Source organism: Sus scrofa, chromosome 7 (assembly GCF_054392235.1).
Source record: "Sus scrofa isolate SSC_HxYL_T2T_F1_AM1 chromosome 7, Sscrofa_HxYL_maternal_Yorkshire_Landrace_v2.0, whole genome shotgun sequence".
NCBI lineage: Eukaryota > Metazoa > Chordata > Mammalia > Artiodactyla > Suidae > Sus > Sus scrofa.
The window spans coordinates 28,529,318-28,553,867 of NC_139389.1; the positions used below are offsets into that span (position 1 = coordinate 28,529,318).

A 24,550-nucleotide genomic window follows, 5' to 3' on the forward strand; every position below is an offset into this window, starting at 1 on the left:
GACTGCTCCTGCAGTGTGCATCAGGCACAAAGGATGACCTGACTGAGCTTGCTGCTGGGCTTAGTGTAGGGGTTTCCAAGTTACCTTTCTCGATCTGTTAAGTGGTGTGTCTCTTTTTGAGGAGCCACTAGGGTAGGGTCTCTTTGGCCTCAGTGTTAGGAAGAAGTGGTATAATACGATAGGAATTTAAAGAAGTTCAACTATAAATTTTCTGCAGAAGAACAAAGAACCAAGCCAAACAAGGCGGCAATGTAAATAGAAAACAATTTCACTTGACTGAGAAGCTGACAGTATTGAATATAGTTCCCCGTGCTCCACAGTAGGTCCCTGTTTATTTTATACACGGTACTGTGTATATGTTAATCCCAAACTCCTAATTTACCCTCCCCCCATCCCGTCTGGTAACCGTAAATTGTTTTCTATGTCAGTGAGTCAGTTTCTGTTTTGTAAGTTCACTTGTATCATATTTTTGAGAGTCCACAGATAAAGGACACCATATGATTATTTCACATTTTCATTATTTTTAATTTTCCTGATTTCCTCTCTTCAGTTTAATTTTATATTGTTTTGAAAACACTTTTTTTTTTTCTTTTTAGGGCTGAATCTGCGGCATACGGGAAGTTCCTGGGCTAGAGGTTGAATTGGAGCTGTATCTGCTGGCCTAAGCCACAGCCACAGCAATGCCAGATCAGAGTTGCATCTGTGACCTATGCTGCAGCTCACGGCAACACCGGATCTTTAACCCACTGAGCAAGGCCAGGATTGAATCCACATCCTCATGGACACTATGTCAAGTTCTTAACCTGCTGAGCCTCAGCGGGAACTCCAGCCACAATGGGAATTCCTGAAAACATTTTTAATGAGCTATTCATAATTGTTATTTAGAATAAGGTAGCAATAAATCAATGTGTAGACATACAACCAACCACATGTGAGTGAAATATCTCATCTAGCTGAGGAATCAGGCTTTGCTGATCAGGCCCTTCTCCTTGTCATGGTCTCCTTTTTGGCTTCTGCAGTGTCAACCCTTCCACTCACCTGTCTCAATCATTTCTTTTTCCTTGCAGTCTCTCCTTATACTGGCTTTTAATATGTTTCTGTTTCTTAGGATTAAGTCTTAGATTCTCTTTTCTTTTCTTCCTAGATATTATTTCCCATCCATATCCTAGAAGCCAGCTCTCACCCACATACTCATAACTTCCACCTTTATACCTCCTGTTCACTTCCTTTCTTGAACTGTAGAACTCGATTTTCGTTTAACTTCTAGACACCCAAGGCATCACGTGGCCCAAGGTATTGTTTTTGTTTTTTCATTAGAAGAGGAGGTAAGTTAACTGGTAAATAACTTCCAAGTTACATTTTATTTATTTAATTAATTAATTATTTTTTTTTTGTCTTTTTTTTTGCCATTTCTTGGGCAGCTCTCACGGCACATGGAGGTTCACAGGCTAGGGGTCGAATCGGAGCTGTAGCCACCGGCCTACACCAGAGCCACAGCAAGGCGGATGCTTAACCCACTGAGCAAGGCCAGGGATTGAACCCACAACCTCATGGTTCCTAGTCGGATTCGTTAACCACTGTGCCATGACGGGAACTCCCCTCCAAGTTACATTTTAAAATTTAATATTGCCTTTTCATTCCACAAGTAGTTTGCACTCGACTTGTTCAAAACATAGCATATTACTCTCTCTCCTGATTCCAGAATACTACTCCCCCACCCCAGAATTTCCCCTGAATTCTCTTTTGATTCACTTCCTAAACCAGCACCTCAGGTGTCCATGTCAGAAACCTGGAAAACATCCTTATCCTGAATAGCCACAGTCTTGAGAATGAACAAATTTGGAAGTATCACCCTCTTATTTCAACCCATACTACAATGCTACCATCATCAAAACTGTATGATACCAGCATAAAAACAGACTCATAGATCAATGGAGCAGAATAGAGAGCCCAGAAATGATTCTACACTCATATGTTTGGCTCCCTCTAAACCTTATTTTCCCCATCTGTAAAATGGTGATAAGAATACCAGCCTTATAGGGGTGAGGGAATGACACTGGTTGGCAAAGGTCCTGGCACCATGCTTCACACATGGAAGGCAGACAATTGCCCGTAGGAGGTTGTGCCTGGTGAGCTAGATGAAGAAGGGAGGGATATTTGAGGTGAAGTAAATGGAACATGAAACGAAACAGAGGCACGAGAGAGCAAGGCCTGCTTAGTAAACATTACATGTTTTGCAGGGATGGGACTGTTGGGTGCTGGGATGGAGTTAACGAAAGATGAGGCTAATGTAATGCAGTGCCAGGTCATAAAGGGCTTGTGTGCTGGCCCAAAGAGCTCTGACTTTATGCGTAAGGGGAGCTACTTGGAGGCTTTGAGTAGCTTAATAACACTACATTTTAGGTTTTAGGTTACTCTACCATGTGGAAGTTGAAGATAGAGGCCAATAAGAGACTAAGTCATCCAGTTGAAAACTCTAGAAATCCTGTTCTCAGGCAAGGGTAGAATGAATGGGTTGTGGATGAGGGATAGAAATTACAGGGCTTGGGGCCTGTAGAATGCTAGTGGACATGTAGAAGGAATCTGGGGTACTTCCCAGTCACACGGCAGGGGGCATATGGTAGGGAGACACAGAGTTCAGGGAAAGGAGTTCACTTTTTTTGCAGCTTAGACCGAATCAGTTAATGAGTCAAAGGTTTTGCAAGGCTAGTTGTCAAGTTGTATTAAAGGGCCTAAGCCATGGGTGGAGGACATGGCTCAGGCAGAACTTTCACTCTCTGCTGATCCTTTGTTCTGCCTGATCTAGTCTGTTGAACCTTTGTAATTAATTTTTCAGTTTGATTACTGTGTTTTCTGGCTCATTAATTCTGTTTAGTATCTGAAAATATTTCCACATTTTGATTGAAAGTGTGAGGAAATAAGGCAGGGAGGGGAGAAGGCAGTGAGGGAAAACTGTAGGAGAGACGTTGGTGAGGGGGAGAGGGAGAGGAGAACAGAGTGAGTTAGAAACCGAGTGTCTAAGATACTGAGGGCTAGTGGTGAGGGGAGTAGCTGGAGAGAGGGACAATGAAGGGAGAGGAATTGAGGAGGAAACTGAGAAAAGAAGATGATGAGTGGAACTGATGGGAGAAGATGTTGAGGGGGAAAGTGAGGGGAGAAGACAGTGAGGGAGAAATTCTGTCAAAGGCAGGCAGGGAGTGGGAAACTGAGGATAGAAGACAATGATGGGGAAGTTGTGAGGCGAGAAGGTGGTGAGAAAGTGGTTGTGAGAGGAAAAGTCGTTCGGAGGAAAATGAAAAGAGAAGGTGAGGGAAAAATGTGAGGGGGAAACTGTGAGAGGAAAACCCAGTGGCTATGAGGGAGGAATTGTGAGAGGAGAAGGCAGAGAGGGGTAAACTGAGGGGAGAAGGTGGTGAGGGGAATATGTGAGGAGGACACTGAGGGAATACTGCAGTAAGGGGGAAAGAGTGAGGAATGAAAGGCCTGAGGGGAAAGGGTGAGGAGGGAAGGGGCTAGGGGAGGAATTGTGAGAAGAGAAGGCAGTGAGGGAGAAAATGAGGAAAGAAGGTCGTGAGTGGAAATGGTGAGGGGAGAAGGTAGTTGGAGGAAACTGAGGGGAGAAAGTGGTCTGGGGGGAAAATGTGGAGAGAGAAAGTAGTACAAGGAAAAAAAGTAGGTGTTGTGGGGGACGACAGGCGGAGAGCCTTTGAGGGGGAAACTGGATAAAAGGTGGTGAAGGGAAACTAGGAAGGGTGAGGTGGTGAGGGGGAAATCAAGTAGAGACGGTGGTGAGGGGAAACTGTTAGGGACCTGTCGTCGGATGGGGGTGGGGGGCAGTAAAGCCAGTCTGCTGACTCTACCCTGTTGTAGTGAAGGGAAGTGCAGCGTTCACTGTAAGGCGCAGTGCAAGGATTCCAGGACAGCTAGTGGTCAAAGAGGGCCAGCTCTGGAGTTCCCAGGCGGCCTAGCGGTTGAGGATCCCTGCCTTGTCACTGCTCTAGCTGGGGCTGCAGAACTCTCAGAAGGGTTTCTTGAGCAAACCGCTTTATTTTTGGTCTCTTTTTGCCATTTTCTTGGGCCGCTCCTGCGGCATATGGAGGTTCCCAGGCTAGGGGTCTAATCGGAACTGTAGCCCGCCTGCCTAAGCCAGAGCCATAGCAACGCGGGAACCGAGCCGCGTCTGCGACCTACACCACAGCTCACGGCAACGCTGGATCCTTAACCCACTGAGCAAGGCCAGGGATCGAACCCTCAACCTAGTCAGATTCCTTGGCCACTGAGCCAGGACAGGAACTCGTTGAGCACTGAGCCAGGACAGGAACTCCTAGAGCAAAGCACTTTTAAAGGCAAACGGAGGGCGGGGACGTGCGACGGCGGCTGCCCGAGTCTCTGATTGGTTGATGGTGAGGTGAGGGGGCGGGGTCAGAGGAGTTGAGCCTTATCAATCCTTAGGAGCCAGGAGCTCAGGGGGCTGCCAGCCCTGGTCCATGTGAAGTAGTTAATGTCTTCCTTTTGGTGGGGCCTTAGCCTCTGTTGGACAAACAACTAAAGAATATCCGACAGGGACGCCTGAGGGCAGTGGGCAGGGATGGAGAGATCTGTCAGGGAGCGAGAGCCCCACAGTGTCCCATTCGTTTTGAAACTGAGGCAGAAGTCTGTGAGGGAGAAACTGAGGAGAGAAGGTGGTGAAGGGAAACCTTGAGGCGGAACTGAGGGGAGGGGCAAACTGTGTGAAATGAAGGGGCTTGAGGAGAAATGGTGAGGCGAGAAGGCTGTGATGCGAAACTGCGAGCGGAGCCTGCCCTGAGCCCGAGGCTGTGAGGGGAGAAGGCGTTCCGGCGCGAACTGAGGGGATGAAATTGCGAGGAGAGGGTGGTGTCGGGAAGGGACACTGTGCGGAGACAGGCCGGGGAGAGCGTGAGGAGACGGGCGTGAACGTCGGAAACCGAGAGGACCTAGCGAGGTCGGCGGCGAGCGGGAGCACCGGCCGCGGGGAACCCGGCCTGAGCGCTGCCGGGAGCTGCCTCAGCCTGAGGTGCAAGGGCGGAGCCGCCGGCCCCCGCGCTGCTCGCGGCTCCGCCTTGAGGTGAGGAGGAGGCCGTCCGCGTCTTGAAGATTAGATTTGCCACAGAAAGGAGCCTTGGCTTGGCAAAGGAATTAATTCTCTGAAGGATCCGCTTCCGGAAAAGGGATTTCTCTCCCTCTTCCAAAGCAGTAAGTTCGTTTCCCACCGCTTTCCACCTCTTGTATAAAGCGGTATGTCGCAGTTGGCTGAAACCTGAGCGGATGCAACGCGCTTTGCCCTTTGCTTCTCCAGCAGGAGGAAGAGGATCCGTTTGGGGGGTTTTCCTTCTTCCCTTCCTTTCTTCTTAAAACCTGTTTATTTTGCATTAAGACCCACAAGTAGTGGCAAAAATAGTGTAGCCAGAACAAAGAGGCAGCCAACGAAAGGCAAGCAAGCAAGCAAGCAAGCAAGCAAGCAATCAAGTCCCCAGCCCCCCCCACCCCCAAAGTGTTCTTCACCCATCTTTCCCCAATGATAACATTTTACATAATCATACATTTTTCAAAACCAGGAAACTCACGTTGGTGTAATATTATTATTAACCTTATTTAGATTTCACCAGTTTTTACATAGTTTTTTTCGGGAATCTGTAGTACTATGAAATTTCATATCACGTATGCAGTTTCCACCGATGTCAGAATACAAAATGGTTTTATCACCAAAAAGAATCTCACTCATGCTGTGTCTTTTTAGTTAGGCTTCCCCCCAGCTTTAACCCTCGCCAGCCACCGACCGTTCTCCATCACTATAGTTATGGCATTTCAAGAGTGTTACAAATATGTAACCATATGAGAGTCAAAGATCCTAACACCCTGGAGGTCCATCTAAGTTATTGTGTGGGTCAGGATTTTGTTCCTTTTTGATGGCTTATGATATTTCATGATACGGATATGGATATGCCACATTTTGTTACCCATTTGCTCCCTGAAAGACATTTGGAGTGTTTCTTGCTTTAGTCTGTTACAAAAGAAATTTATGAATAGTCCAGTACAGTTTTTTCTCTGTGCATGTGGACGTGTTTTATTTCTCTAGGATAAAATTCCAGGAGTATGAGGATAGCTAGGTTATATGGTCAGTGCATGTTTTACTTCATAAGAAATTGACAGACTCTTTCCCAGAGTTGCTGTGTTATTTTAGATTCCCCTAGCCATGTATATATAAAAGATTCACTTGCTAATGGTTGTAACCCTTGGTATTATCAGTACTTTTACATTGTAGTTGGCTTGTAGATCTCTATAGTGTTACCTAATTATATTTAGAATTGCGTGTTTTTAGTGTCTGATGGTGATATATATCTTTTCATCTCTTTCCTCTTTGGTGAAATGTTGGTTCAGGTCTCCTGCCCATTTTCTATTTGGATTGTTTTGTTTTCTTGATGCTGAGTTTAGGGAGTTCCTGATTACATTCTGGAGAAAAGCCGTTTGTTGAATATGTGTTTCACAGATGTTTCTTCCCGTCTATTGGGTGTACGTTCATCCTCTACAGGGAGTTTTGAAAATCAAAGTCTTAAATTTTGATAGAGTCCCGTTTATCTAATTTTCCTTTTGTGGATTGTGCTTTTCGTATTACATTGACGTCACAATACTTCTCTCCTATTTTTGTCTTAAAAGTTTTGAGTTTATATTTTATGTTTAGATTTATGATTAATTTTGACTTCATGTTTAAAAATATAGTGTGAGATTTAGGTTGAGGTTAAAGTGCTTTTTGTTTGTTGGGTGGAAGTCCAGTTGTTTGTCATACTCTTTATTGAAAATGCTGTTTTCAAAGGATACCAAAATCGCCGCTGAATTGGTCTTGCACCTTTGTGAAAAATCAGTTGGGAATACTTGTGTGGGTCTTTTTCCGTATGGTCACAGTCCATTGATAGATGAATCTATTTCTCTTCCTATATATGAGTCTTAACACAGTAGTTATACAATAAATCTTAACATTTCATTATTATTATTTTTCACTTTTGTTTTAGTTATTCCATTTTAGGACCAGCTTGTCTGTATCTACAAAAGAAAGCTTTTTTTTTTTTTTTTTCTTTTTGCCATTTCTTGGGCCGTTCCCACGGCATATGGAGGTTCCCAGGCTTGGGGTCCAATTGGAGCTGTAGCCACCGGCCTACACCAGAGCCACAGCAATGCGGGATCCGAGCCGAGTCTGCAACCTACACCACAGCTCATGGCAAAGCCGGATCGTTAACCCACTGAGCAAGGGCAGGGACCAAACCCATAACCTCATGGTTCCTAGTCGGATTCGTCAACCACTGCGCCACGACGGGAACTCCAAAAGAAAGCTTTGATAGGAATATGTTAAAACTCTGGATCAATTTGGGGAGAATCGGTATCTTTATTGAGTCTTCCAGTTAACTAAGACTGCATGTATCTCTTTTTTTATATTTAGATCTTTTTTTCTTATATTTCATCAACATTTTGTAATTTTCAGCATGCAGATTCTGTATGTATTGTTTTTTTCATTTTTAAAAGTTTTATTGATGTATGGTTGATTATTTTGTTTGATAATATGTGTTAATTGTCTTTGCAAGTGGTTGCAAATAGTATTGTTCTTTAATTTTTGTTTCCTATTATTTATTGCTAGCATACATAAATATGATTGAGTTGTATTGTGACCTTGCTAAACTCACTTTAATAGTTCCAGAAATGTTTTTGTAGTTTCTTGGGATATTTTCTCTGGATATAAACTTTTGACTTGGTAGTTCTTGTCTTTTGGCACTTGAGAAATACTATGCCATTGTTTTCCAGCCTAATGGTTTTTTTTGTTGAGAAATCTGCTGTCATTTGAATAGTTGTTCTATTTTTTTCTTTTTTAATTTCATTTTTTATTATTTTTATTTTTTATTGCTTGTTCTTTTAAAAATGTTTGTTTTTCTCTGTCTGGATGTTTTCAGTCTTTTTTCTTTATCTTTAGTGCTCAGAAATTTGATTATGATATGACTGGGTATGAGTTTCTTTGGGTTTATTGTGTTAGAGGTTGCCTTAGTTTCTTGAATTGTAGGTTTTTCTGTTTTTCACTACATTTGGGAAGCCTTAAGTCATCATTTCTTCCATTTTTTTTCAGCACTGTTTGTCCTGTTCTTTTTGAGATTCTGATGACAAGAATGTTAGTTGTTTTGTTATTTCCCACAGGTGTCCGTGGGTCTGTTCATTTGTTTCTTTGAATCTGTTTTCTCTCAGTTTGGATTGGAGAATTTACAGATTCTTGTGTGATCTCAGTTCTGTTGGTAACCCCATCCAGTGATTTTTCATTTTGGTTATTTTTTTTTAGTTATAAAATTTCCATTTTCTTCTTCAGTTCCCAACCCCACAGATGACTTAATTTTGCATCTACAGCTCAGACATCTTTGAGGTTCTTACCTCTTTATCAATTGCCTGTTTGATGTTTTCTTTTGAATACTGCAAAGACACATCAAACTCAATATATATAAAATGGAAAGACCTCCTAAATGTCTCCATTTCTACCTCCATTTTGCTCTCTCACCACCAGGATACCTTCACCTTTCAATGATTGCAGTACCATCTGACTTGGTCTTCTCCTACCACCTTGGCTCTTCTTCAAACTCTCCTCCACTTGCAGCTAGAGTGATTTTTGGTTCAAAATGTAAATCTAATCATGTCTCATGAAGAACCTTTTGGTGGTTTTCAATTGGCCAAAGACAAAATTTAACATGTCTTAAAATGTTCTACATAGTGTGACTTCTGGCCTGCTTCTCCAACTTTGTTTTGAACTATGTTTCCTATTGCTCTTTGCTTTTCTTTTTGGTTTTGTTTGTTTTTTTTTTTGATTTTGTTTTTGTCTGTCTTTTAAGGGCCGCACCTGGGGCATATGGAAGTTCCCAGGCTAGGGGTCAAATTGGAGCTGCCGGCCTACCAACAGTCATAGCAACTGGGGATCTGAGCAGCATCTGCGACCTACACCACAGCTCATGGCAATGCCGGCTCCTTAATCCAGTGATCAAGGCCATGGATCGAACCTGTTTCCTCTTAGATACTAGTTGGGTTCATTACCGCCGAGCCACAACAGGAACTCCCTCAATTCAAGCAATATTTTCTTTCCTTTTTTTCTTTTAAATAAGTCTCTTAAAAATTTCTTTTATTGAAGTGTAGTTGATTTACAATGTTATGTTAGTTTCTGGTGTACAGCAAAGTGATTCAGTTATATTATATATATATATATATACATACACACACACACACACACACACACATACTTTTTCATATTCTTTTCCATTACAGTTAATTACAAGATAATGGATATATAGTTCTCTGTGCTATACAGTAGGACTTTGTTGTTTATTTTATATATAGTAGTTTGTGTCCACTAATCCCGAACTCCTAATTTATCCTTCTCCTCCCCCAGCCCCTTCCCCTTTTGATAATCATAAATTTGTTTTCTATCTGTAAGTCTGTTTCTAGTTTGTAAATAAATTCATTTGTATCATATTGTAGATTCCACAGGTAAGTGATATCATGTGCTATTTGTCTTTTTCTGTCAAGCAGTACTTTCTTTCTTTTTAAGTTTTATTGAAGCATAGTTTAGTTGATTTATAAGGTTGTGATTATGCCTGCTGTACAACAAAGTGATTCCGTCATACATATTCACATATCCATTCTCTTTCAGATTCTTTTCCCACATGGATTATCACAGAATAAAGTAGTATGTTCTTAATATTAAGCTGTCCCTGACTTGGTTGATTAGGTAGAAATCTTCCTATTACAGGTCATTTTAGAATGAAACTAGTTGGAGTTCCTGTCGTCATGGCTCACGAATCTGACCAGGAACCATGAGGTTTTGGGTTTGATCCCTGGTCTCGCTCAGTGGGTTAAGGATCCAGTGTTGCCGTGAGCTGTGGTGTAGGTTGCAGATGTGGCTGGGATCTGATGCTGCTGTGGCTCTGGTGTAGGCTGGCGGCTACAGCTGCGATTAGACCCCTAGCCTGGGAACCTCCATAGGCTGTGGGTGTGGCCCTAGAAAAGAAAAAAAAAAAAAAAGAATGAAACTTGTTATATTTGCAATTTTATGTGTTTATTATTGGATTAACATCTTTCCTTTTGAATAAGTTCCATTAGGCATGGACTGTATTTAATTGTGCTTACCATTGCATTTTCAGCACCTAAGGCATTGCCTGGCATATAACCCTAGGCTCTTGATAAATATTTGGCCAATGACTCAGTCAAAAGGAGGAGTAAAGTCTGCAGTTGGAAATATTGGCCTGGATCACACAGAAGCTAAAAAAAAAATGAACTCTATGAGTTGCCGTCATGGCTCAGCAGAAACGAATCTGACAAGAATCCATGAGCATGCAGGTCTGATCCCTGGCCTCACTCACTCGGTTAAGGATCTGGCGTTGATGTGAGCTGTGGTGTAGGTCTCAGATGCGGCTCGGATCCCAAGTTGCTGTGACTGTGGCATAGGCCGGCAGCTACAGCTCTGATTTGACCTCTAGCCCGGGAACCTGCATATGCCGTGGGTGTGGTCTCAAAATACACACACACACACACACACAGAGCTCTAATTTGGTGCTATGGTTATTATAAAAATTGTCTCAAATATAAGTATTGTAGGGATAGTGTGAAGCCATTATTGATTACATTCCCAAAGTTAGCGTATAGCTTGTCTTTCTCCCTCTGGATTGCTCTTCTATGGATGATGCCTTCATCTTATCAGCTAGCCAGTGGCAAAACTTTGGGGTCATCTTTGAGTTTCTCCATATCATATGCATTCAGTTAGTGGTCAAAGTAGGTTCATTTCTCTTTCAAGATGATTGTCACATCTGTTTCTTTCATTTTGGTCTCATCGCCTCCAAATTAATTTAGGCTCTTGTCTTTTTGTGGCTGTATCACTGATCTCTCTGCCTCCTTTCTCTTTCTGAAAGACATCTCAGCTTATATTTCTATTGCCTATGAAACAAATTAAATAAAAGCTCAAGTCCTTCCACAACCCTGTCTTTTTTTTTTTTTTGACCACCCCTGTGGCATGCAGAAGTTCCTTGGCTAGAGACTGACCTCGAGCCACAGCAGGAACAATGCCAAATCCTTAACCGCCAGGCCACCGGGGAACTCCCAGAACCCTGTTTTGAAATTTCAACCTTATTTTCTTCTAATACCCTCAGTGCTTGCCAAATTTCAATTATTCAGATCCCACTATTTTTCATAATTTTTGCCATATCTAAGACAACCTGTATTATTTTTTATGCAATATTTTTCTTTAAATCTTCAAACTTTTTAACTTAGTCTCATTCTAATTTACAATTTCTTCAAAATCATGGGCTTGATGAGGCTGAATATACTTCTTTTATAATTCATTTAATAACAAATATTACATGTTACTGTTAAAATATTTACCCGAGTATCACCTGATATCATCTTATACATTAGTGGTGGTTTGTGGACTATACTTTGGGGAACTTTGCTGTACCCAAATTTCCTGCTCTACTCCCTGCCTATAGAATATATTTTTCATGTCTGATTTTTGTCCCCTCTCTTCTTTTCCCAGTCAATTTAGTAAACATTGTTGTAGGCACTGAGGATTAAGATAATGGTAAGATACAGATTTTTCCTTCAAGGAGTTTATACTCTGTTAGAGGAATCCACAGCCTCAAAGAATATGCAAGTCCTGGAGGATGGGATTAATATGGTGGAATAGAAGGACTGGAGCTCAACTTCTCTCCTAAAAACAACAAAATTTGGAGTTCCTGTCGTGGCGCAGTGGTTAACGAATCTGACTAGGAACCATGAGGTTGCGGGTTCGATCCCTGGCCTTGCTCAGTGGGTTGGGCAGCCAGTGTTGCTGTGAGCTGTGGTGTAGGTCTCAGATGCGGCTCGGATCTCAAGTTGCTGTGGCTGTGGCTGTGGCCTATGGCTACAGCTCCAATTAGACCCCCTAGCCTGGGAATCTCCATGTGCTGCAGAAGCGGCTCTAGAAAAGGCAAAAAGACAAAACAACAAAAAAATTTACAACTAAGTGCTGAGCAGTCTTCAACCAAATGGACCAGAAACCTTCAAAAAGATATCCTACTGCAGAAGACAAAGAGGAGGTCACATCAAGAGGTAGGAGGGGCGTTTCGTGATATAACCAACCCCATACCTCCCGCGTGGGAAGCCCCACAGATTGGAAAGTCATGTTCACAGAGTGAGCGTTCTGAGCCCCACATGGAACTCCCACGTGTGGGGATCTGGCACTGGGAGAAAGAGCCCCTGGAGTATTGGCATTGAAGGTGAGTGGGGCTTGTGTGGAGGAGCTCCATGGGACTGGGAGAAATGGAGACCCCATTCTTAAAAGGCACACACGGACTTTCATGTGCACTGGGTCCCAGTGCAAAGCAAAATCTCCATAGGAATCTGGGTCAATCCTGAATGCAGTTCTTGGGGGACCACCTGGGAAAGCAGGGGTGAATGTGGCTTCTTGTGGGGAAAGGACATTGGCAGCAAAGCCTTGGGAATATTCATCAGTGTGCCTTTCTCTGGAGGTGGCCATTTTGGGAAAATCTGCCCCCCCCCCCAGCACTGAGAAGCCCCAAGCCAAACAACAATCCAGGTGGGATGACAGCCCTGCCCCTCAGTAAACAGGCTGCCCAAAGACTCCCCAGGCACACACCCACTTCTAATCTCATCCAGAGACAAAGCCCCACCCACCAGAGGGATAGGAATCAGCTCCACCTACCAGTGGGCAAACATTGGTCCCTGCCACAAGGAAGCATACAGCAAGCCACCCCCCCAATACTAACTTCAGCTATAAGGGTGGTGGACAACAGAATTAAGAGAGGCTACATCTCTATTATCTGTAAAAAAAGGTCACCTCACCAAAAAATTACAAAAATGAAAAGGCAGAGAACTATAACTCAGATGAGGGAGAAAGGAAAAACCCCCAGAAAATCAGCTAAGTGATGAGGAGATTCTCAGCCTCCAGGAAAAAGCCTTTAGACTGTTGATGCTGAAGATGATGCAAGATATTTGAAATAAACTGGAGGCAAAGATGGATAACTTACAGGAAACACTGAGCAAAGAGATACAAGATATAAAACTTAAACAAGAGGAGATGCAAAATACAATAGCTGAAATAAAAGATTCATTAGAAGCCACCACCAGCAGAACACAGGAGGCAGAAGAACGAATAAGTGAGGTGGAGGACAGATTAGTGGAAATCATGGATGCGGAACAGAAAAGAGAAAAAAGATTGAAAACAAATGAAGAGAGTCTCAGAGAACCCTGGGACAATGTTAAATGCACCAACATCCATATTAGAGGGGTGCCAGAAGGAGAAGGGGACAGAAAAAACATTCCAAGAGATAATAGCTGAAAACTTCCCTAACATGGGAAAGGAACCACTCATTCAAATCCAGGAAACACAACGAGTACCATATAAAATACACCCAAGGAGGAATACACGGAGACACATATTAATCAAACTGACCAAAATTAAAGACAAAGAGAAAATCTTGAAAGCAGCTAGGGAAAAGAAACACATAACATACAAGGGAACCCCAATAAGGTTATCTGCAGATTTTTCAGCAGAAACTCTGCAGGACAGAAGGGAGTGGCATGATATACTTCACGTGATGAAAGGAAAAAGCCTACTGTATGCAACTGTATGCCAGTAAAACGGAAAACCCTGAACAAATGGACAAATTCTTAGAAAAGTGCAATCTTCCAAGACTAAACCAAGATGAAATAGAAGAGATGAATGGACCAATCAAAAGAACTGAAATTAAAACAGTGATTTAAAAACTTCCAACAAACAAAAGTCCAGGACCAGATGGCTTCACAGGCAAATTCTGTCAAGCATTTAGAGAAGAGCTAACACCTCTCCTTCTGAAACTATTTCAAAAAATTGCAGAGGAAGGGATACTCCCAAACTCATTCTATGAGACCACCATCACCCTGATACGAAAACCAGACAAAGATACCACAAAAAAAGAAAACTACAGGGAATTTCACTGATGAGCATAGATGCAAACATTCTCAACAAAATACTAGCAAACTGCCTCCAACAATACATTCAAAGGATTATACATCATGATCCAGTGGGATTTATTCCAGGGATGCAAGGGTTCTTCAATATCTGCAAATCCATCAGTGTGATACACCACATTAACAAACTGAAGAATAAAAACCATATGATCCTCTCGATAGATGCAGAAAAAGCCTTTGACAAAATCCAACACCCATTTCTGATAAAAAACGCTGCAGAAAGTGGGTACGGAGGGAACCTACCTCACCATAATAAAGGCCATATGTGACAAACCACAGCGAACATCATTCTCAATGGTGAAAAGGTGAAAGAATTCCCGCTGAGGTCAGGAACAAGACAAAGATGTCTGCTCTTGCCAGTACTATTCAACATAGTTTTGGAAGTCCTAGCCACAGTGATATGAGAAGTAAAAGAGATACAAGGAATCCACATTGGAAAGGAAGAAGTAAAACTATCCCTATTTGCAGATGACATGATACTATACCTAGAGAATCCTAAAGACGCTACCAGAAAACTGTTAGAGCTCATCCATGAATGTGGCAAGGTCTCAGGACACAAAATTAATGTACAGAAATTGACTGTGTTTCTATACACTAACAATGAAAGATCAGAAAGAGAAATTAGGGAAGCAATCTCGTTTACCATCGCATCCATAGGAATAAAATACCTAGGAGAAAACCTACCTAAAGAGACAAAAGACCTGTTCTCTGAAAAGTGTAAGACACTGATGAAAGAAATCAAAGACGACACAAATAGATGGAAAGATATACCGTGCATGTGGATTGGAAGAGTTAATATTATCAAAATGACTCTACGACCCAAGGCAATCTACAGATTCAATGCAATCCCTATGCAATGACCAAGGACATTTTTCACAGAACTCGAACCAAATGTTTTAAAGTTTGTTTGGAAGCACAAAAGACCCAGAATAGCCAAAGACATGCTGAAAAAAGACAAATGAAGCTGGAGGCCTCAGGCTCCCTGACTTCAGACTATACTACAAAGCAACAATTCTCAAAACCGTATGGTATTGGCACAAAGACAGAACTATAGATCAGTGGAACAGGATAGAAAGCCCAGAGTTAAACCCATGCACCTATGCAACTACAGCCAACTCATCTATGACTAAGGAGGCAAGAATATTCAATGGGGAAAAGACAGCCCATTCAATAAGTGGTGCTTGGAAAACTGGACAGCCACATGGAAAAGAATGGAATCAGAACACTCCCTAACACCATACACAAAAATCAACTCCAAATGGATTAAAGACCTAGATAATCTAAGACCAGACACTATAAAACTCACAGAGGAAAACAGGGCAAACACTCTCTGACATAAATGACAGCACCATCTTCTCAGATCCACCTCATAAAGTGATGACAGTAAAAATAAAAATAAACAAATGGGACCTAATTAAACTTCAAAGTTTCTGCACAGCAAAGGAAACCCTAAACAAAACGAAAAGACAGCCCACAGAATGGGAGAAAATCTTTGCAAATGAAGCGACTGACAAGAGATTCATCTCCAAAATTTATAAACACCTTCTGCAGCTCCATACCAAAAAAACAAACACCCCCATCAAAAAATGGGCAGAAGATCTAAACAGACAATCCTCCAAAGAAGACATACAGATGGCCAAAAAACACATGAAAAGATGTTCAGCATCACTCATTATTAGAGAAATACAAACCAACACCACCATGAGGTACCATCTTACACCAGCCAGAATGGCCACCATCAAAAAGTCTACAAACAGTAAGTGCGGTAGAGGGTGTGGAGAAAAAGGAACCCTATTCCACTGTTGATGGGATTGTAACTTGGCGGGACCACTGTGGAAAGCAGTATGGAGATTCCTCAGAAAACCAAAAATAGAACTACCGTTTGATCCAGCAATCCCACTCCTGGGCATCTATCCAGAGAAAACCATGACTCTCCAAGACACATGTACTCCGATGTTCATTGCAGCACTCTTTTCAATAGCCAAGACATGGAAACAACGTAAATGTCCATCGACTGAGGAGTGGATCAAGAAGGCATGGTACATATACACAATGGACTATTACTCATCCATCAAAAGGAACGAAATACCAGCATTTTTAGCAACATGGGTGGACCTAGAAATGACCATGCTAAGTGAAATCAGTCATATAGTGAGACACCAACATCAAATGCTTTCACTGACACGTGGAATCTGAAAAAAGGACAGAATGAACTTCTTTGCTGAACAGATACTGACTCACAGACTTTGAAAAACTTATGGTTTCTGAAAGGAGATGGTTTGGAGGGGGTGGGGGTATGCACTAGGGTTGTGGGATGGAAATGCTATAAAATTGGGTTGTGATGATCATTGTACAAGTATAAATGTAGTAAATTCATTGAGTAATAAAAATAATAATAAAAAAGAATATACAAGTCCTTTTTTTTTTGATGCCCAGGTCAAATTCTACTGCCTGTGAACGTCCTTCATGTATTATCCGTATCCAAAGAGATTTTTCTGTTGAATTTATCCTATTGCATTTACTGCTCTGAATCATTTTTTGATATTTATATTTTTAACATTGTTTTAGTGTTCTCATTTACATTTATCTTCTTGATGCAGATATTCTTGCATTCCTCTATGGATACTGCACTTAGTAGGGACTAAATAAATAATTGGTGGGTAGGAAGATATCACACTTCCTTGAGAAAAAAACGTGCATTTCTTTAGTCAGAGTTTTATTTCAGAAAAATTATGTCTTCCTGGCCATGATTCATCATGGACATACATTTTGAAAAATTTACATTTGGAAGGTGAAGGTTGAGACTGAGAGATCTAAAAAGTTGAACTTTCTGAAGGATCTTTTGCCAGGTTGCAAGCACAGGAGCAGAAGCTTTGTGGCTAAAGGAAAAGTAAGGAGTCCATTATTTTAATCGATACTGGAGAAGGCTGGGAGATAGTTTTGAAATTGATGTGTTGGAGTGAAACTTGTTTCTTTTTGTCAGTTTATAAAATCTGGTGCTGTTTTCCTTCAAAGTGATCTTTTTTTGCTGTCCTTCCTGACATCTTCTTTTTGGTTTATACCCTTGTTCTCTTTACTCCTTTTTATTTTATTCCCTTTTGCAATAGAATCTTCTTTGATATCCTTGCTCTCTTTTTTGTCCTCATCTCCCTTCATGTCCTTGTCCTCTGTCTTGTCCTCATCTCCTTTTATGTCCTTGTCCTCTGTCTTGTCCTCATCTCCTTTTATGTGTTTGTCCTCTGTCTTGTCCTCATCATCCTTCTTGTCCTGGTCCTCTTTTATATCTTCATCTTCCTTCTTGTCCTGGTCCTCTTTTTTGTCCTCATCTTCCTTTAGGTCTTTGTCTTCTGTCTTGTCCTCATCTCCTTTCATGTCCTTGTCCTCTGTCTTCTCCTCATCTTCCTTCATGTCCTTGTTCTTGTTTTCATCTTTATTGCCCTTCTTGTCCTGGTCCTGCTCCTTATCTTCATCTCCCTTCTTTTCTTTATTCTCCCTGTCTTCATCTCCCTCCTTTTTCCTGTTCCCCCTTTGCTCCTCATTTTCACCTTCCTTTTTGTCACCGTCTTCTTTCTTTGATTGGCCCTTTTCTGTTTTCTTTTCCTTGTCCATGTCCTCCCTAGTACCTTGCCTTTTGCCATGTTTTTCTCTCTTCTCTTTTTTACTCTGAGTTTTCTCAGGGAGCTCTTCAACTTTCACTCCAGTTTTCTGTTTTTGTCCCATTTCATAGACCTCCTCAGGGCCACTTACTGTTCCTTTAGACTGGTACTTAAGACTGTATTGGCTATTTTGTGGTGGGTCTGCCTGAATTCTCAGTTGAAGATCCTGTTTTAGGGTGGTTTTTCTTGTTTCTCTAGTGCCATGTTTTATCTCTGTTTTTGAACCTTCTCTCAAATTACCTGAAAATAAAACAGAGCATATAATAACAGTTCATATCCTCAGTAATTTTTATCTATTTTCATTTTTTTTTGTTGCAGACACTTTTACTTTGCATTAAGCTTGAATCAATAAGTGTGTCTTCCCAATAATGTAAAATTTGTGAAGCTGTACGTGCACAAAGAATTAGATAAGGGGTCCTTTGAAACACAGACTCTTCAGGAATTGAATTGAGAAAAAGGAAAAATATAACACAAAGGAATTGTTAATTGATCGGTAGAGTATGGCTAGAGAGTACGATTAAAGTGAATAGAGAAAAGTTCCCGTTGTGGCTCAGGGGTAATGAACCCGACCATGTCCATGAGGATGCAGGTTTGAACCCTGGGTTTGCCCAATCAGCTTTGCCATGAGTTGGCGTGTAGGGTGCAGATGTGGCTCAGATTCTGAGTTACTGTGGTTGTGGCATAGGCCGGCAGCTACAGCTCTGATTTGACCCCTAGCCTGGGAACTTCCATATGCCGTGGGTACAGCCCTACAAAGACAACAACAACAAAAAATTAAAATTAATAGAGATATGAACTGAAAAGAAGAACTTTTTTTCTGAGAAAATTATATTATTATATAATGGTTATGATTCCATAAGGAAGCTCCATCTCCCTTTGAGTGATAAAAATTGCTAAACTAGGAGTTCCTGTTGTGGTGCAGTCGAAACGAATCCGATTAGAAACCATGAGGTCGTGTGTTTGATCCCTGGCTTTGCTCAGTGGGTTAAGGATCCTGTGTTGCCGTGAACTGTGGTTTAGGTCACAGATGTGGCTTGGATCCTGTGTTGCTGTGACTGTGGTGTAGGCCAGCAGTTTCAGCTCCAATTTGACCCCTAGCCTGGGAACCCCCATATACTGTGGGTGCAGCCCTAAAAAGCTAAAAAAAAATTGCTAAACTAGATATTTGAGAGACAATGAGGCTGGAACTTTTCCTTAGCTCTCTCACAGCTTTTCAGAGATTCTGCATTAATAGCGATTTAGAGATGGTAGCATTAGTTAAAGTAGAAAACCAGCTGGTTCTTGTAGTACCTATGCTAAAAAAGGAATATTTTTTGCTGTGTGATGCATAACAAGCTAAAATTAATATTTTTATAAATACATAAAGCATGATTACTTATTTCATTGAAATCCAAAATTTTTTTTCTTTTTGGCTGTGCCTGTGGCATGTGGAATTTCCCAGGCCAGGGATCGAACCTGCACCACAGCAGTGACCTGAGCCACTACAGTAACAATGCTGGATCCTTAACCCACTGAGATACCAGGGAACTCCCCAAGTTCTTAGAGTTATATTTTATTGTTCATCTTTTAATTGAGCTTGAGTGTTTGCTTCTACCATGTTTAAATGCCCCTTTTCTTATTTAATACAGAAGAAATGGGACCGTTAGTTACTGAAATTGGATAGAAAATATAATTTAAGTTAGTAATGAGAGTTAGGGGTCTCCCCAAATTGAGAATGGGCCAAAAGTTTAATGAGGTTTCCACATGTAAGTGATACCAAATGATGTTGGTGTCTCACTGTTTGACTGACTTTGCTTAGCATGCTAATATCTAGGGAACTCCCCTATGTCAGATTCTTGACATGCTGAGCCACAACAGGAACTCGATGAAGAGTATCTTTTCCAAGTGAAAACAAGCATTTTAGTGGGCCTTGGTCAGAAGCCACTGAATATGGTTGCTAATGTTATGCTTCTTGGGAGGAAGGCACCTTTATATTTGTATCAGTGGTATTACAGGCGTCTATAGATGAGAGATTTTTGAGGGAGGTAAACCTATTTCATTTATTCTTTTCTCTCAGCCTCTAAAGGATTTGTAATCTTTAAAAATCTGTTAAGGAGTTCCCATTGTGGCTCATCAGTAATGAACCTGACTAGTATTCATGAGGACTTGGGTTCGATCCCTGGCCTTGCTCAGTGGGTTACGGATCCAGTGTTGCCGTGAGCTGTGGTGTAGGTCACAGATGTAGCTTGGATTTGGCATTGCTGTATATGTGGCGTAGGCTGACAGCTGTAGCTCCGATTGCACCCCTAGCCTGGGAACTTCCATATGCCACAGGGGTGGCCCTAAAATAAAAAGTAAATCTGTTAAAATCTATTTTTAAAGTTTGCCTTCTTAACTTTAATATATCCTCTCTGTTCTAAATGCCTTCTACTTTCTCTTATTCTTTTTCTGTTCTCCTGGAGTCATTATTAGTATTTTTCATCGTTTTTGGTGATCACTTCAGATAACCAGTTCCAGGATATCATTTCTCTAATCGTCTCTCTTTCAGTAAACTGACTTCCCTCAATGTAGAAATCAACAGTGAGCTATGATTTATGTTGAATAAGTACATTAGCTCATATCCATGCCTGGGTAGAGTTGGAAATAGCATGAAAAGTATTTCCCACATCACTTAGGATATCTGTGGATACTAGAATTGTTAGAAACAGAAGGAACTTAGCAGTGGGCATGAAAGGTACTGCTAGAAAATAAGCCCACACCATAGGTTAGATTGCTTTTTACTTTGTGTGGTTCCTACTCATAGAGTTTGCAGAGGATTATCAAAAAAGAGACCTTCAGAGAAGACCAAACCCTCCATTTTTTCCAGGAGCAATAAAACAAGACAGAGATTAGTTTCCCATTCTTTCTTGTCAGGTTCACAAGTGTGGTGGATAGAGTATGCAATGCTCATTTCAGAGCCTTTTAAAAAAATGTTATTAGCCTACAGCATTGAAACCTTTAAGAAAATTATTATAATGTCACATATTCTATATACTAATAATATAATGTCATAGAATAATATATACTAGTTCTTTTGTTTTCTCTTATTTGTCCTCACCTTAAAAAGTATGGACTGCTTTTTTTTTTTTTTGAAATTTTCTTTTTTTTACAGAATAAAACACATACATTTAAACACAATTACATTCACACAGATTATTATATCATGGATCTTAAGAAACAGATTAAGTGACTCCCTCTGGAGAAGTGGAATGGAAAATATGCTGAGACAGATAGGAAATTTATTCTATACTTTATTCCATTTTGTATGGCTTTCATCCTTACTATTTAGTATTATCTATTACATTTCAATTTTTCTTTAAAAATTAGCATTATATTAAAATTGTTATATTATGCAACTAAAATTTATAAAGAAGAATGTTTTATATAGCATAATAAAAAATAACTGGTAAGAATAACAAAAATAATACACCCTCTGAAAATAAGTAAAATATAAAATGCATAAATTGGTTAAAAAACAGTGTAACTATATAAATATGTCCTCACAATTTGTTACATCTTATTGATTCTTCAATATAGGCATTACACCATTCTAGGTAATGTGATAAGCAAGATATTATAGACCTTACATTGTACCGTGGAGAGAAATGGTTATTAGTAATACAATTGTAGAACTGTATTATTTAATTGTACAGTTGCATTATTTAATTATAATTGTCATAAATTCATTGATGGAGAGAAAATCAGAATCAGATCTAAGAAGACTTCAGCATTCCAAGGATGTTAAATGACCCCCTTCATGGTGGATTATGCACTTTTTTACTATGAGATATATTTCTTCTCCAGAGATTCCTTGTTTGTGTATCAATTGTAGATTTTTGGTTTGCAGTTATTCTGAAGTTTTGATATGAGTCTATATGTCTATGAGATTGTTTTAAGTTGTTGTTCTCTTAATTGCAAGTTCATTTCCAGTGTCCCGCATTTGTACCCACCTTTTCTCATGGTTTCTGATTTTGGTGGTATAATTGTGCATGGATGATTTCGTATCTTTACTGTATATATAACTTCACTGGTGAGCCTTGTCATTTGTGGAATTGTTATTTCCTGTTGCTGTCTTTTCTGCCTAGAGAAGTTCCTTTAGTATTTGTTGTAAGGCTGGTTTAGTGTTGCTGAATCCTCTCAACTTTTGCTTATCTGTGAAGGTTTTGATTTCTCCTTCAAATCTGAATGAGAGCCTTGCTGGATACAGCAATCTTGGTTGGAGGTTTTTTCCTTTCATCACGTGAAGTATATCATGCCACTCCCTTCTGGCCTGCAGAGTTTCTGCTGAAAAATCTGCAGATAACCTTATTGGGGTTCCCTTGTATGTTATGTGTTTCTTTTCCCTAGCTGCTTTCAAGATTTTCTCTTTGTCTTTAATTTTGGTCAGTTTGATTAATATGTGTCTCCGTGTATTCCTCCTTGGGTGTATTTTATATGGTACTCGTTGTGTTTCCTGGATTTGAATGAGTGGTTCCTTTCCCACGTTAGGGAAGTTTTCAGCTATTATCTCTTGGAATGTTTTTTCTGCCCCCGTCTCTCTCTCTCTTCTCCTTCTGGCACCCCTCTAATATGGATGTTGGTGCATTTAACATTGTCCCAGGGTTCTCTGAGACTCTCTTCATTTGTTTTCAATCTTTTTTCTCTTTTCTGTTCTGCATCCATGATTTCCACTAATCTTTCCTCCACCTCACTTATTCGTTCTTCTGCCTCCTGTGTTCTGCTGGTGGTGGCTTCTAATGAATCTTTTATTTCAGCTATTGTATTTTGCATCTCCTCTTGTTTAAGTTTTATATCTTGTATCTCTTTGCTCAGTGTTTCCTGTAAGTTATCCATCTTTGCCTCCAGTTTATTTCAAATATCTTGCATCATCTTCAGCATCAACAGTCTAAAGGCTTTTTCCTGGAGGCTGAGAATCTCCTCATCACTTAGCTGATTTTCTGGGGGTTTTTCCTTTCTCCCTCATCTGAGTTATAGTTCTCTGCCTTTTCATTTTTATAGGTTTTTGGTGTGGTGACCTTTTTTTACAGATAATAGAGTTGTAACCTCTCTTACTTCTGGTGTCCACCCCCCTTGTGGCTGAATTCGGTATGGGGCTTGCTGTATGCTTCCTTATGGCAGAGAATGATGCCTGCCCACTGGTAGGTGGAGCTGATTCCTATCCCTCTGGTGGGTGGGGCTTTGTCTCTGGATGAGATTAGAGGTGGCTGTGTGCCTGGGGGGTCTTTGGGCAGCCTATTTACTGATGGGTGGGGCTATCATCCCACCTGGATTTTTGTTTGGCCTGGGGCTTCTCAGTGCTGACTGATGGGTGGGGCCAGATTTTCCCAAAATGGTCACCTCCAGAGAAAGGCACACTGATGAATATTCTCAAGAGCTTTGCCTTCAACGTCCTTCCCTCACAACAAGGCACATTCACCCCTGTTTTCCTAGGATGTCCTCCAAGAACTGCAGTCAGGTTTGACCCAGAGTCCTATGGAGACTTTGCTTTGCACTGGGACCCAGTGCACATGAAAGTCCGTGTGTGCCTTTTAAGAATGGGGTCTCCGTTTCTCCCAGTCATGTGGATCTCCTGCACACAAGCCCCACTGGCCTTCAATGCCAGATGGTCCAGGGGCTCTTTCTCCCAGTGCCAGATCCCCGCCCGTGAGGGTTTGATGTGGGGCTCAGAACTCTCATTCCTGTAGGTGAGTCTGTGAACCAGTTAGTTTTCAGTCTGTGGGGCTTCCCACCTGGGAGGTATGGGGTTGGTTATATCACGAAATCGCCCCTCCTACCTCTTGATGTGTCCTCCTCTTTTTCTTCTGGAGTAGGGTATCTTTTTTAAAGTTTCCAGTCTATTTGGGTGGAGATTGCTCAGGCTTTAGTTATGAATTTTGTTGTTTTTAGGAGAGAAGTTGAACTCCAGTCCTTCTATTCCACCATTTTAATCCTGTCTATCTCGGATTGCTTCCTTGTTGATAAACATTTAGGTATTTACCAGAAGAGTTTTCCTCTTTTTCTTGTTTCAGTTAATCAAGGGGGTTTGTTTTTCCTGGGACACCACTCACAACTTGACAATGAACAAAGGGTGGGAAGTATAGTATCAATTATTTTTAGTTTCTTCTAGGAGCTATGAAAGCATAACAAAATTGTAGTTTAGGGAAAAATAATGTGTATATGGATATGATTTTACTACAGTTTTTTGTAAAATAAAACATAAGCATGACTTGGTCATAGGCTATTGAATATAGTTCTAAAGAAGTACTTCTTAGGAAAGATGCTCTAGCCCTCTTTGTCTGTGTCTGTGGAGCAATAGCCCTGATCAAGGTAGAGTTTTAGGAGGAGGTGGAGGGCATAAGAGGTTTTTGTCATCCTATTTTTTCTCAGCCCCTATGAGAAAAGGAAACCTATTAAAAACTGTTAAAAAATCTCTCCTTTTGAAAAATCTGCTGCAATGAATTTTATGCACCCTCTTTAGTTTCTAATACTTTTACTCTCCTCTGTTCCTCATTAAACTCAAGAGGTAAAGTTTTTAGTTTTTGCCTAAAACTCACTAGAAGCAGTTCTAGATTATTTACTTACCTTTTACTCTTAGGTAGATGAATTATGTTTTCAGACTTAATCAAGAATTTAAGGGGTAATTTGGGTAAGTAGCTAAAAGTGAAAATAGTGAGTGCAGAAAATATTCCTAGTTCTCCTGAGAAATAAGTTTTTATAGATCCTGGAACTGAGAATTAAAGAACTTACCAGTGGGCACTGGAGGTTCTGTGGAAGGAAAACCCAAAACAATAGATTACTTTTTTTTGTTGAACAATCTAGTTTATTCAGAGTGTTTGCTGTCAGCTTCAGATGTATGACTT

General features: G+C 40.8%; 1 protein-coding gene and 1 long non-coding RNA gene across 6 annotated transcripts in view; one reads left to right on the forward strand and one right to left on the reverse strand.

Annotated features, from left to right (window-relative positions):
• The first annotated feature begins 4,466 nt into the window (after positions 1-4,466).
• The window catches only part of LOC146401481 (uncharacterized), a 366,756-nt gene continuing 346,672 nt past the window's right edge, over positions 4,467-24,550 (forward strand). For 4 of the 5 annotated variants that reach the window (XR_014809173.1, XR_014809171.1, XR_014809172.1 and 1 more), the window contains exon 1: positions 4,729-5,214. This is a non-coding gene — a long non-coding RNA (uncharacterized LOC146401481). Of the gene's footprint in view, positions 6,881-10,003; positions 10,060-24,550 lie in introns of those variants that run through there. The other variant, XR_014809175.1, reaches the window with a different exon arrangement.
• LOC146401482 (uncharacterized) overlaps positions 16,560-24,550 on the reverse strand; it is a 42,705-nt gene continuing 34,714 nt past the window's right edge. The window contains exon 3 of the mRNA XM_084966898.1: positions 16,560-17,933. Within this exon, the coding sequence (XP_084823024.1) occupies positions 17,047-17,933 (887 nt within the window). The 3' untranslated portion in view covers positions 16,560-17,046. The remainder of the gene's footprint in view (positions 17,934-24,550) is intronic.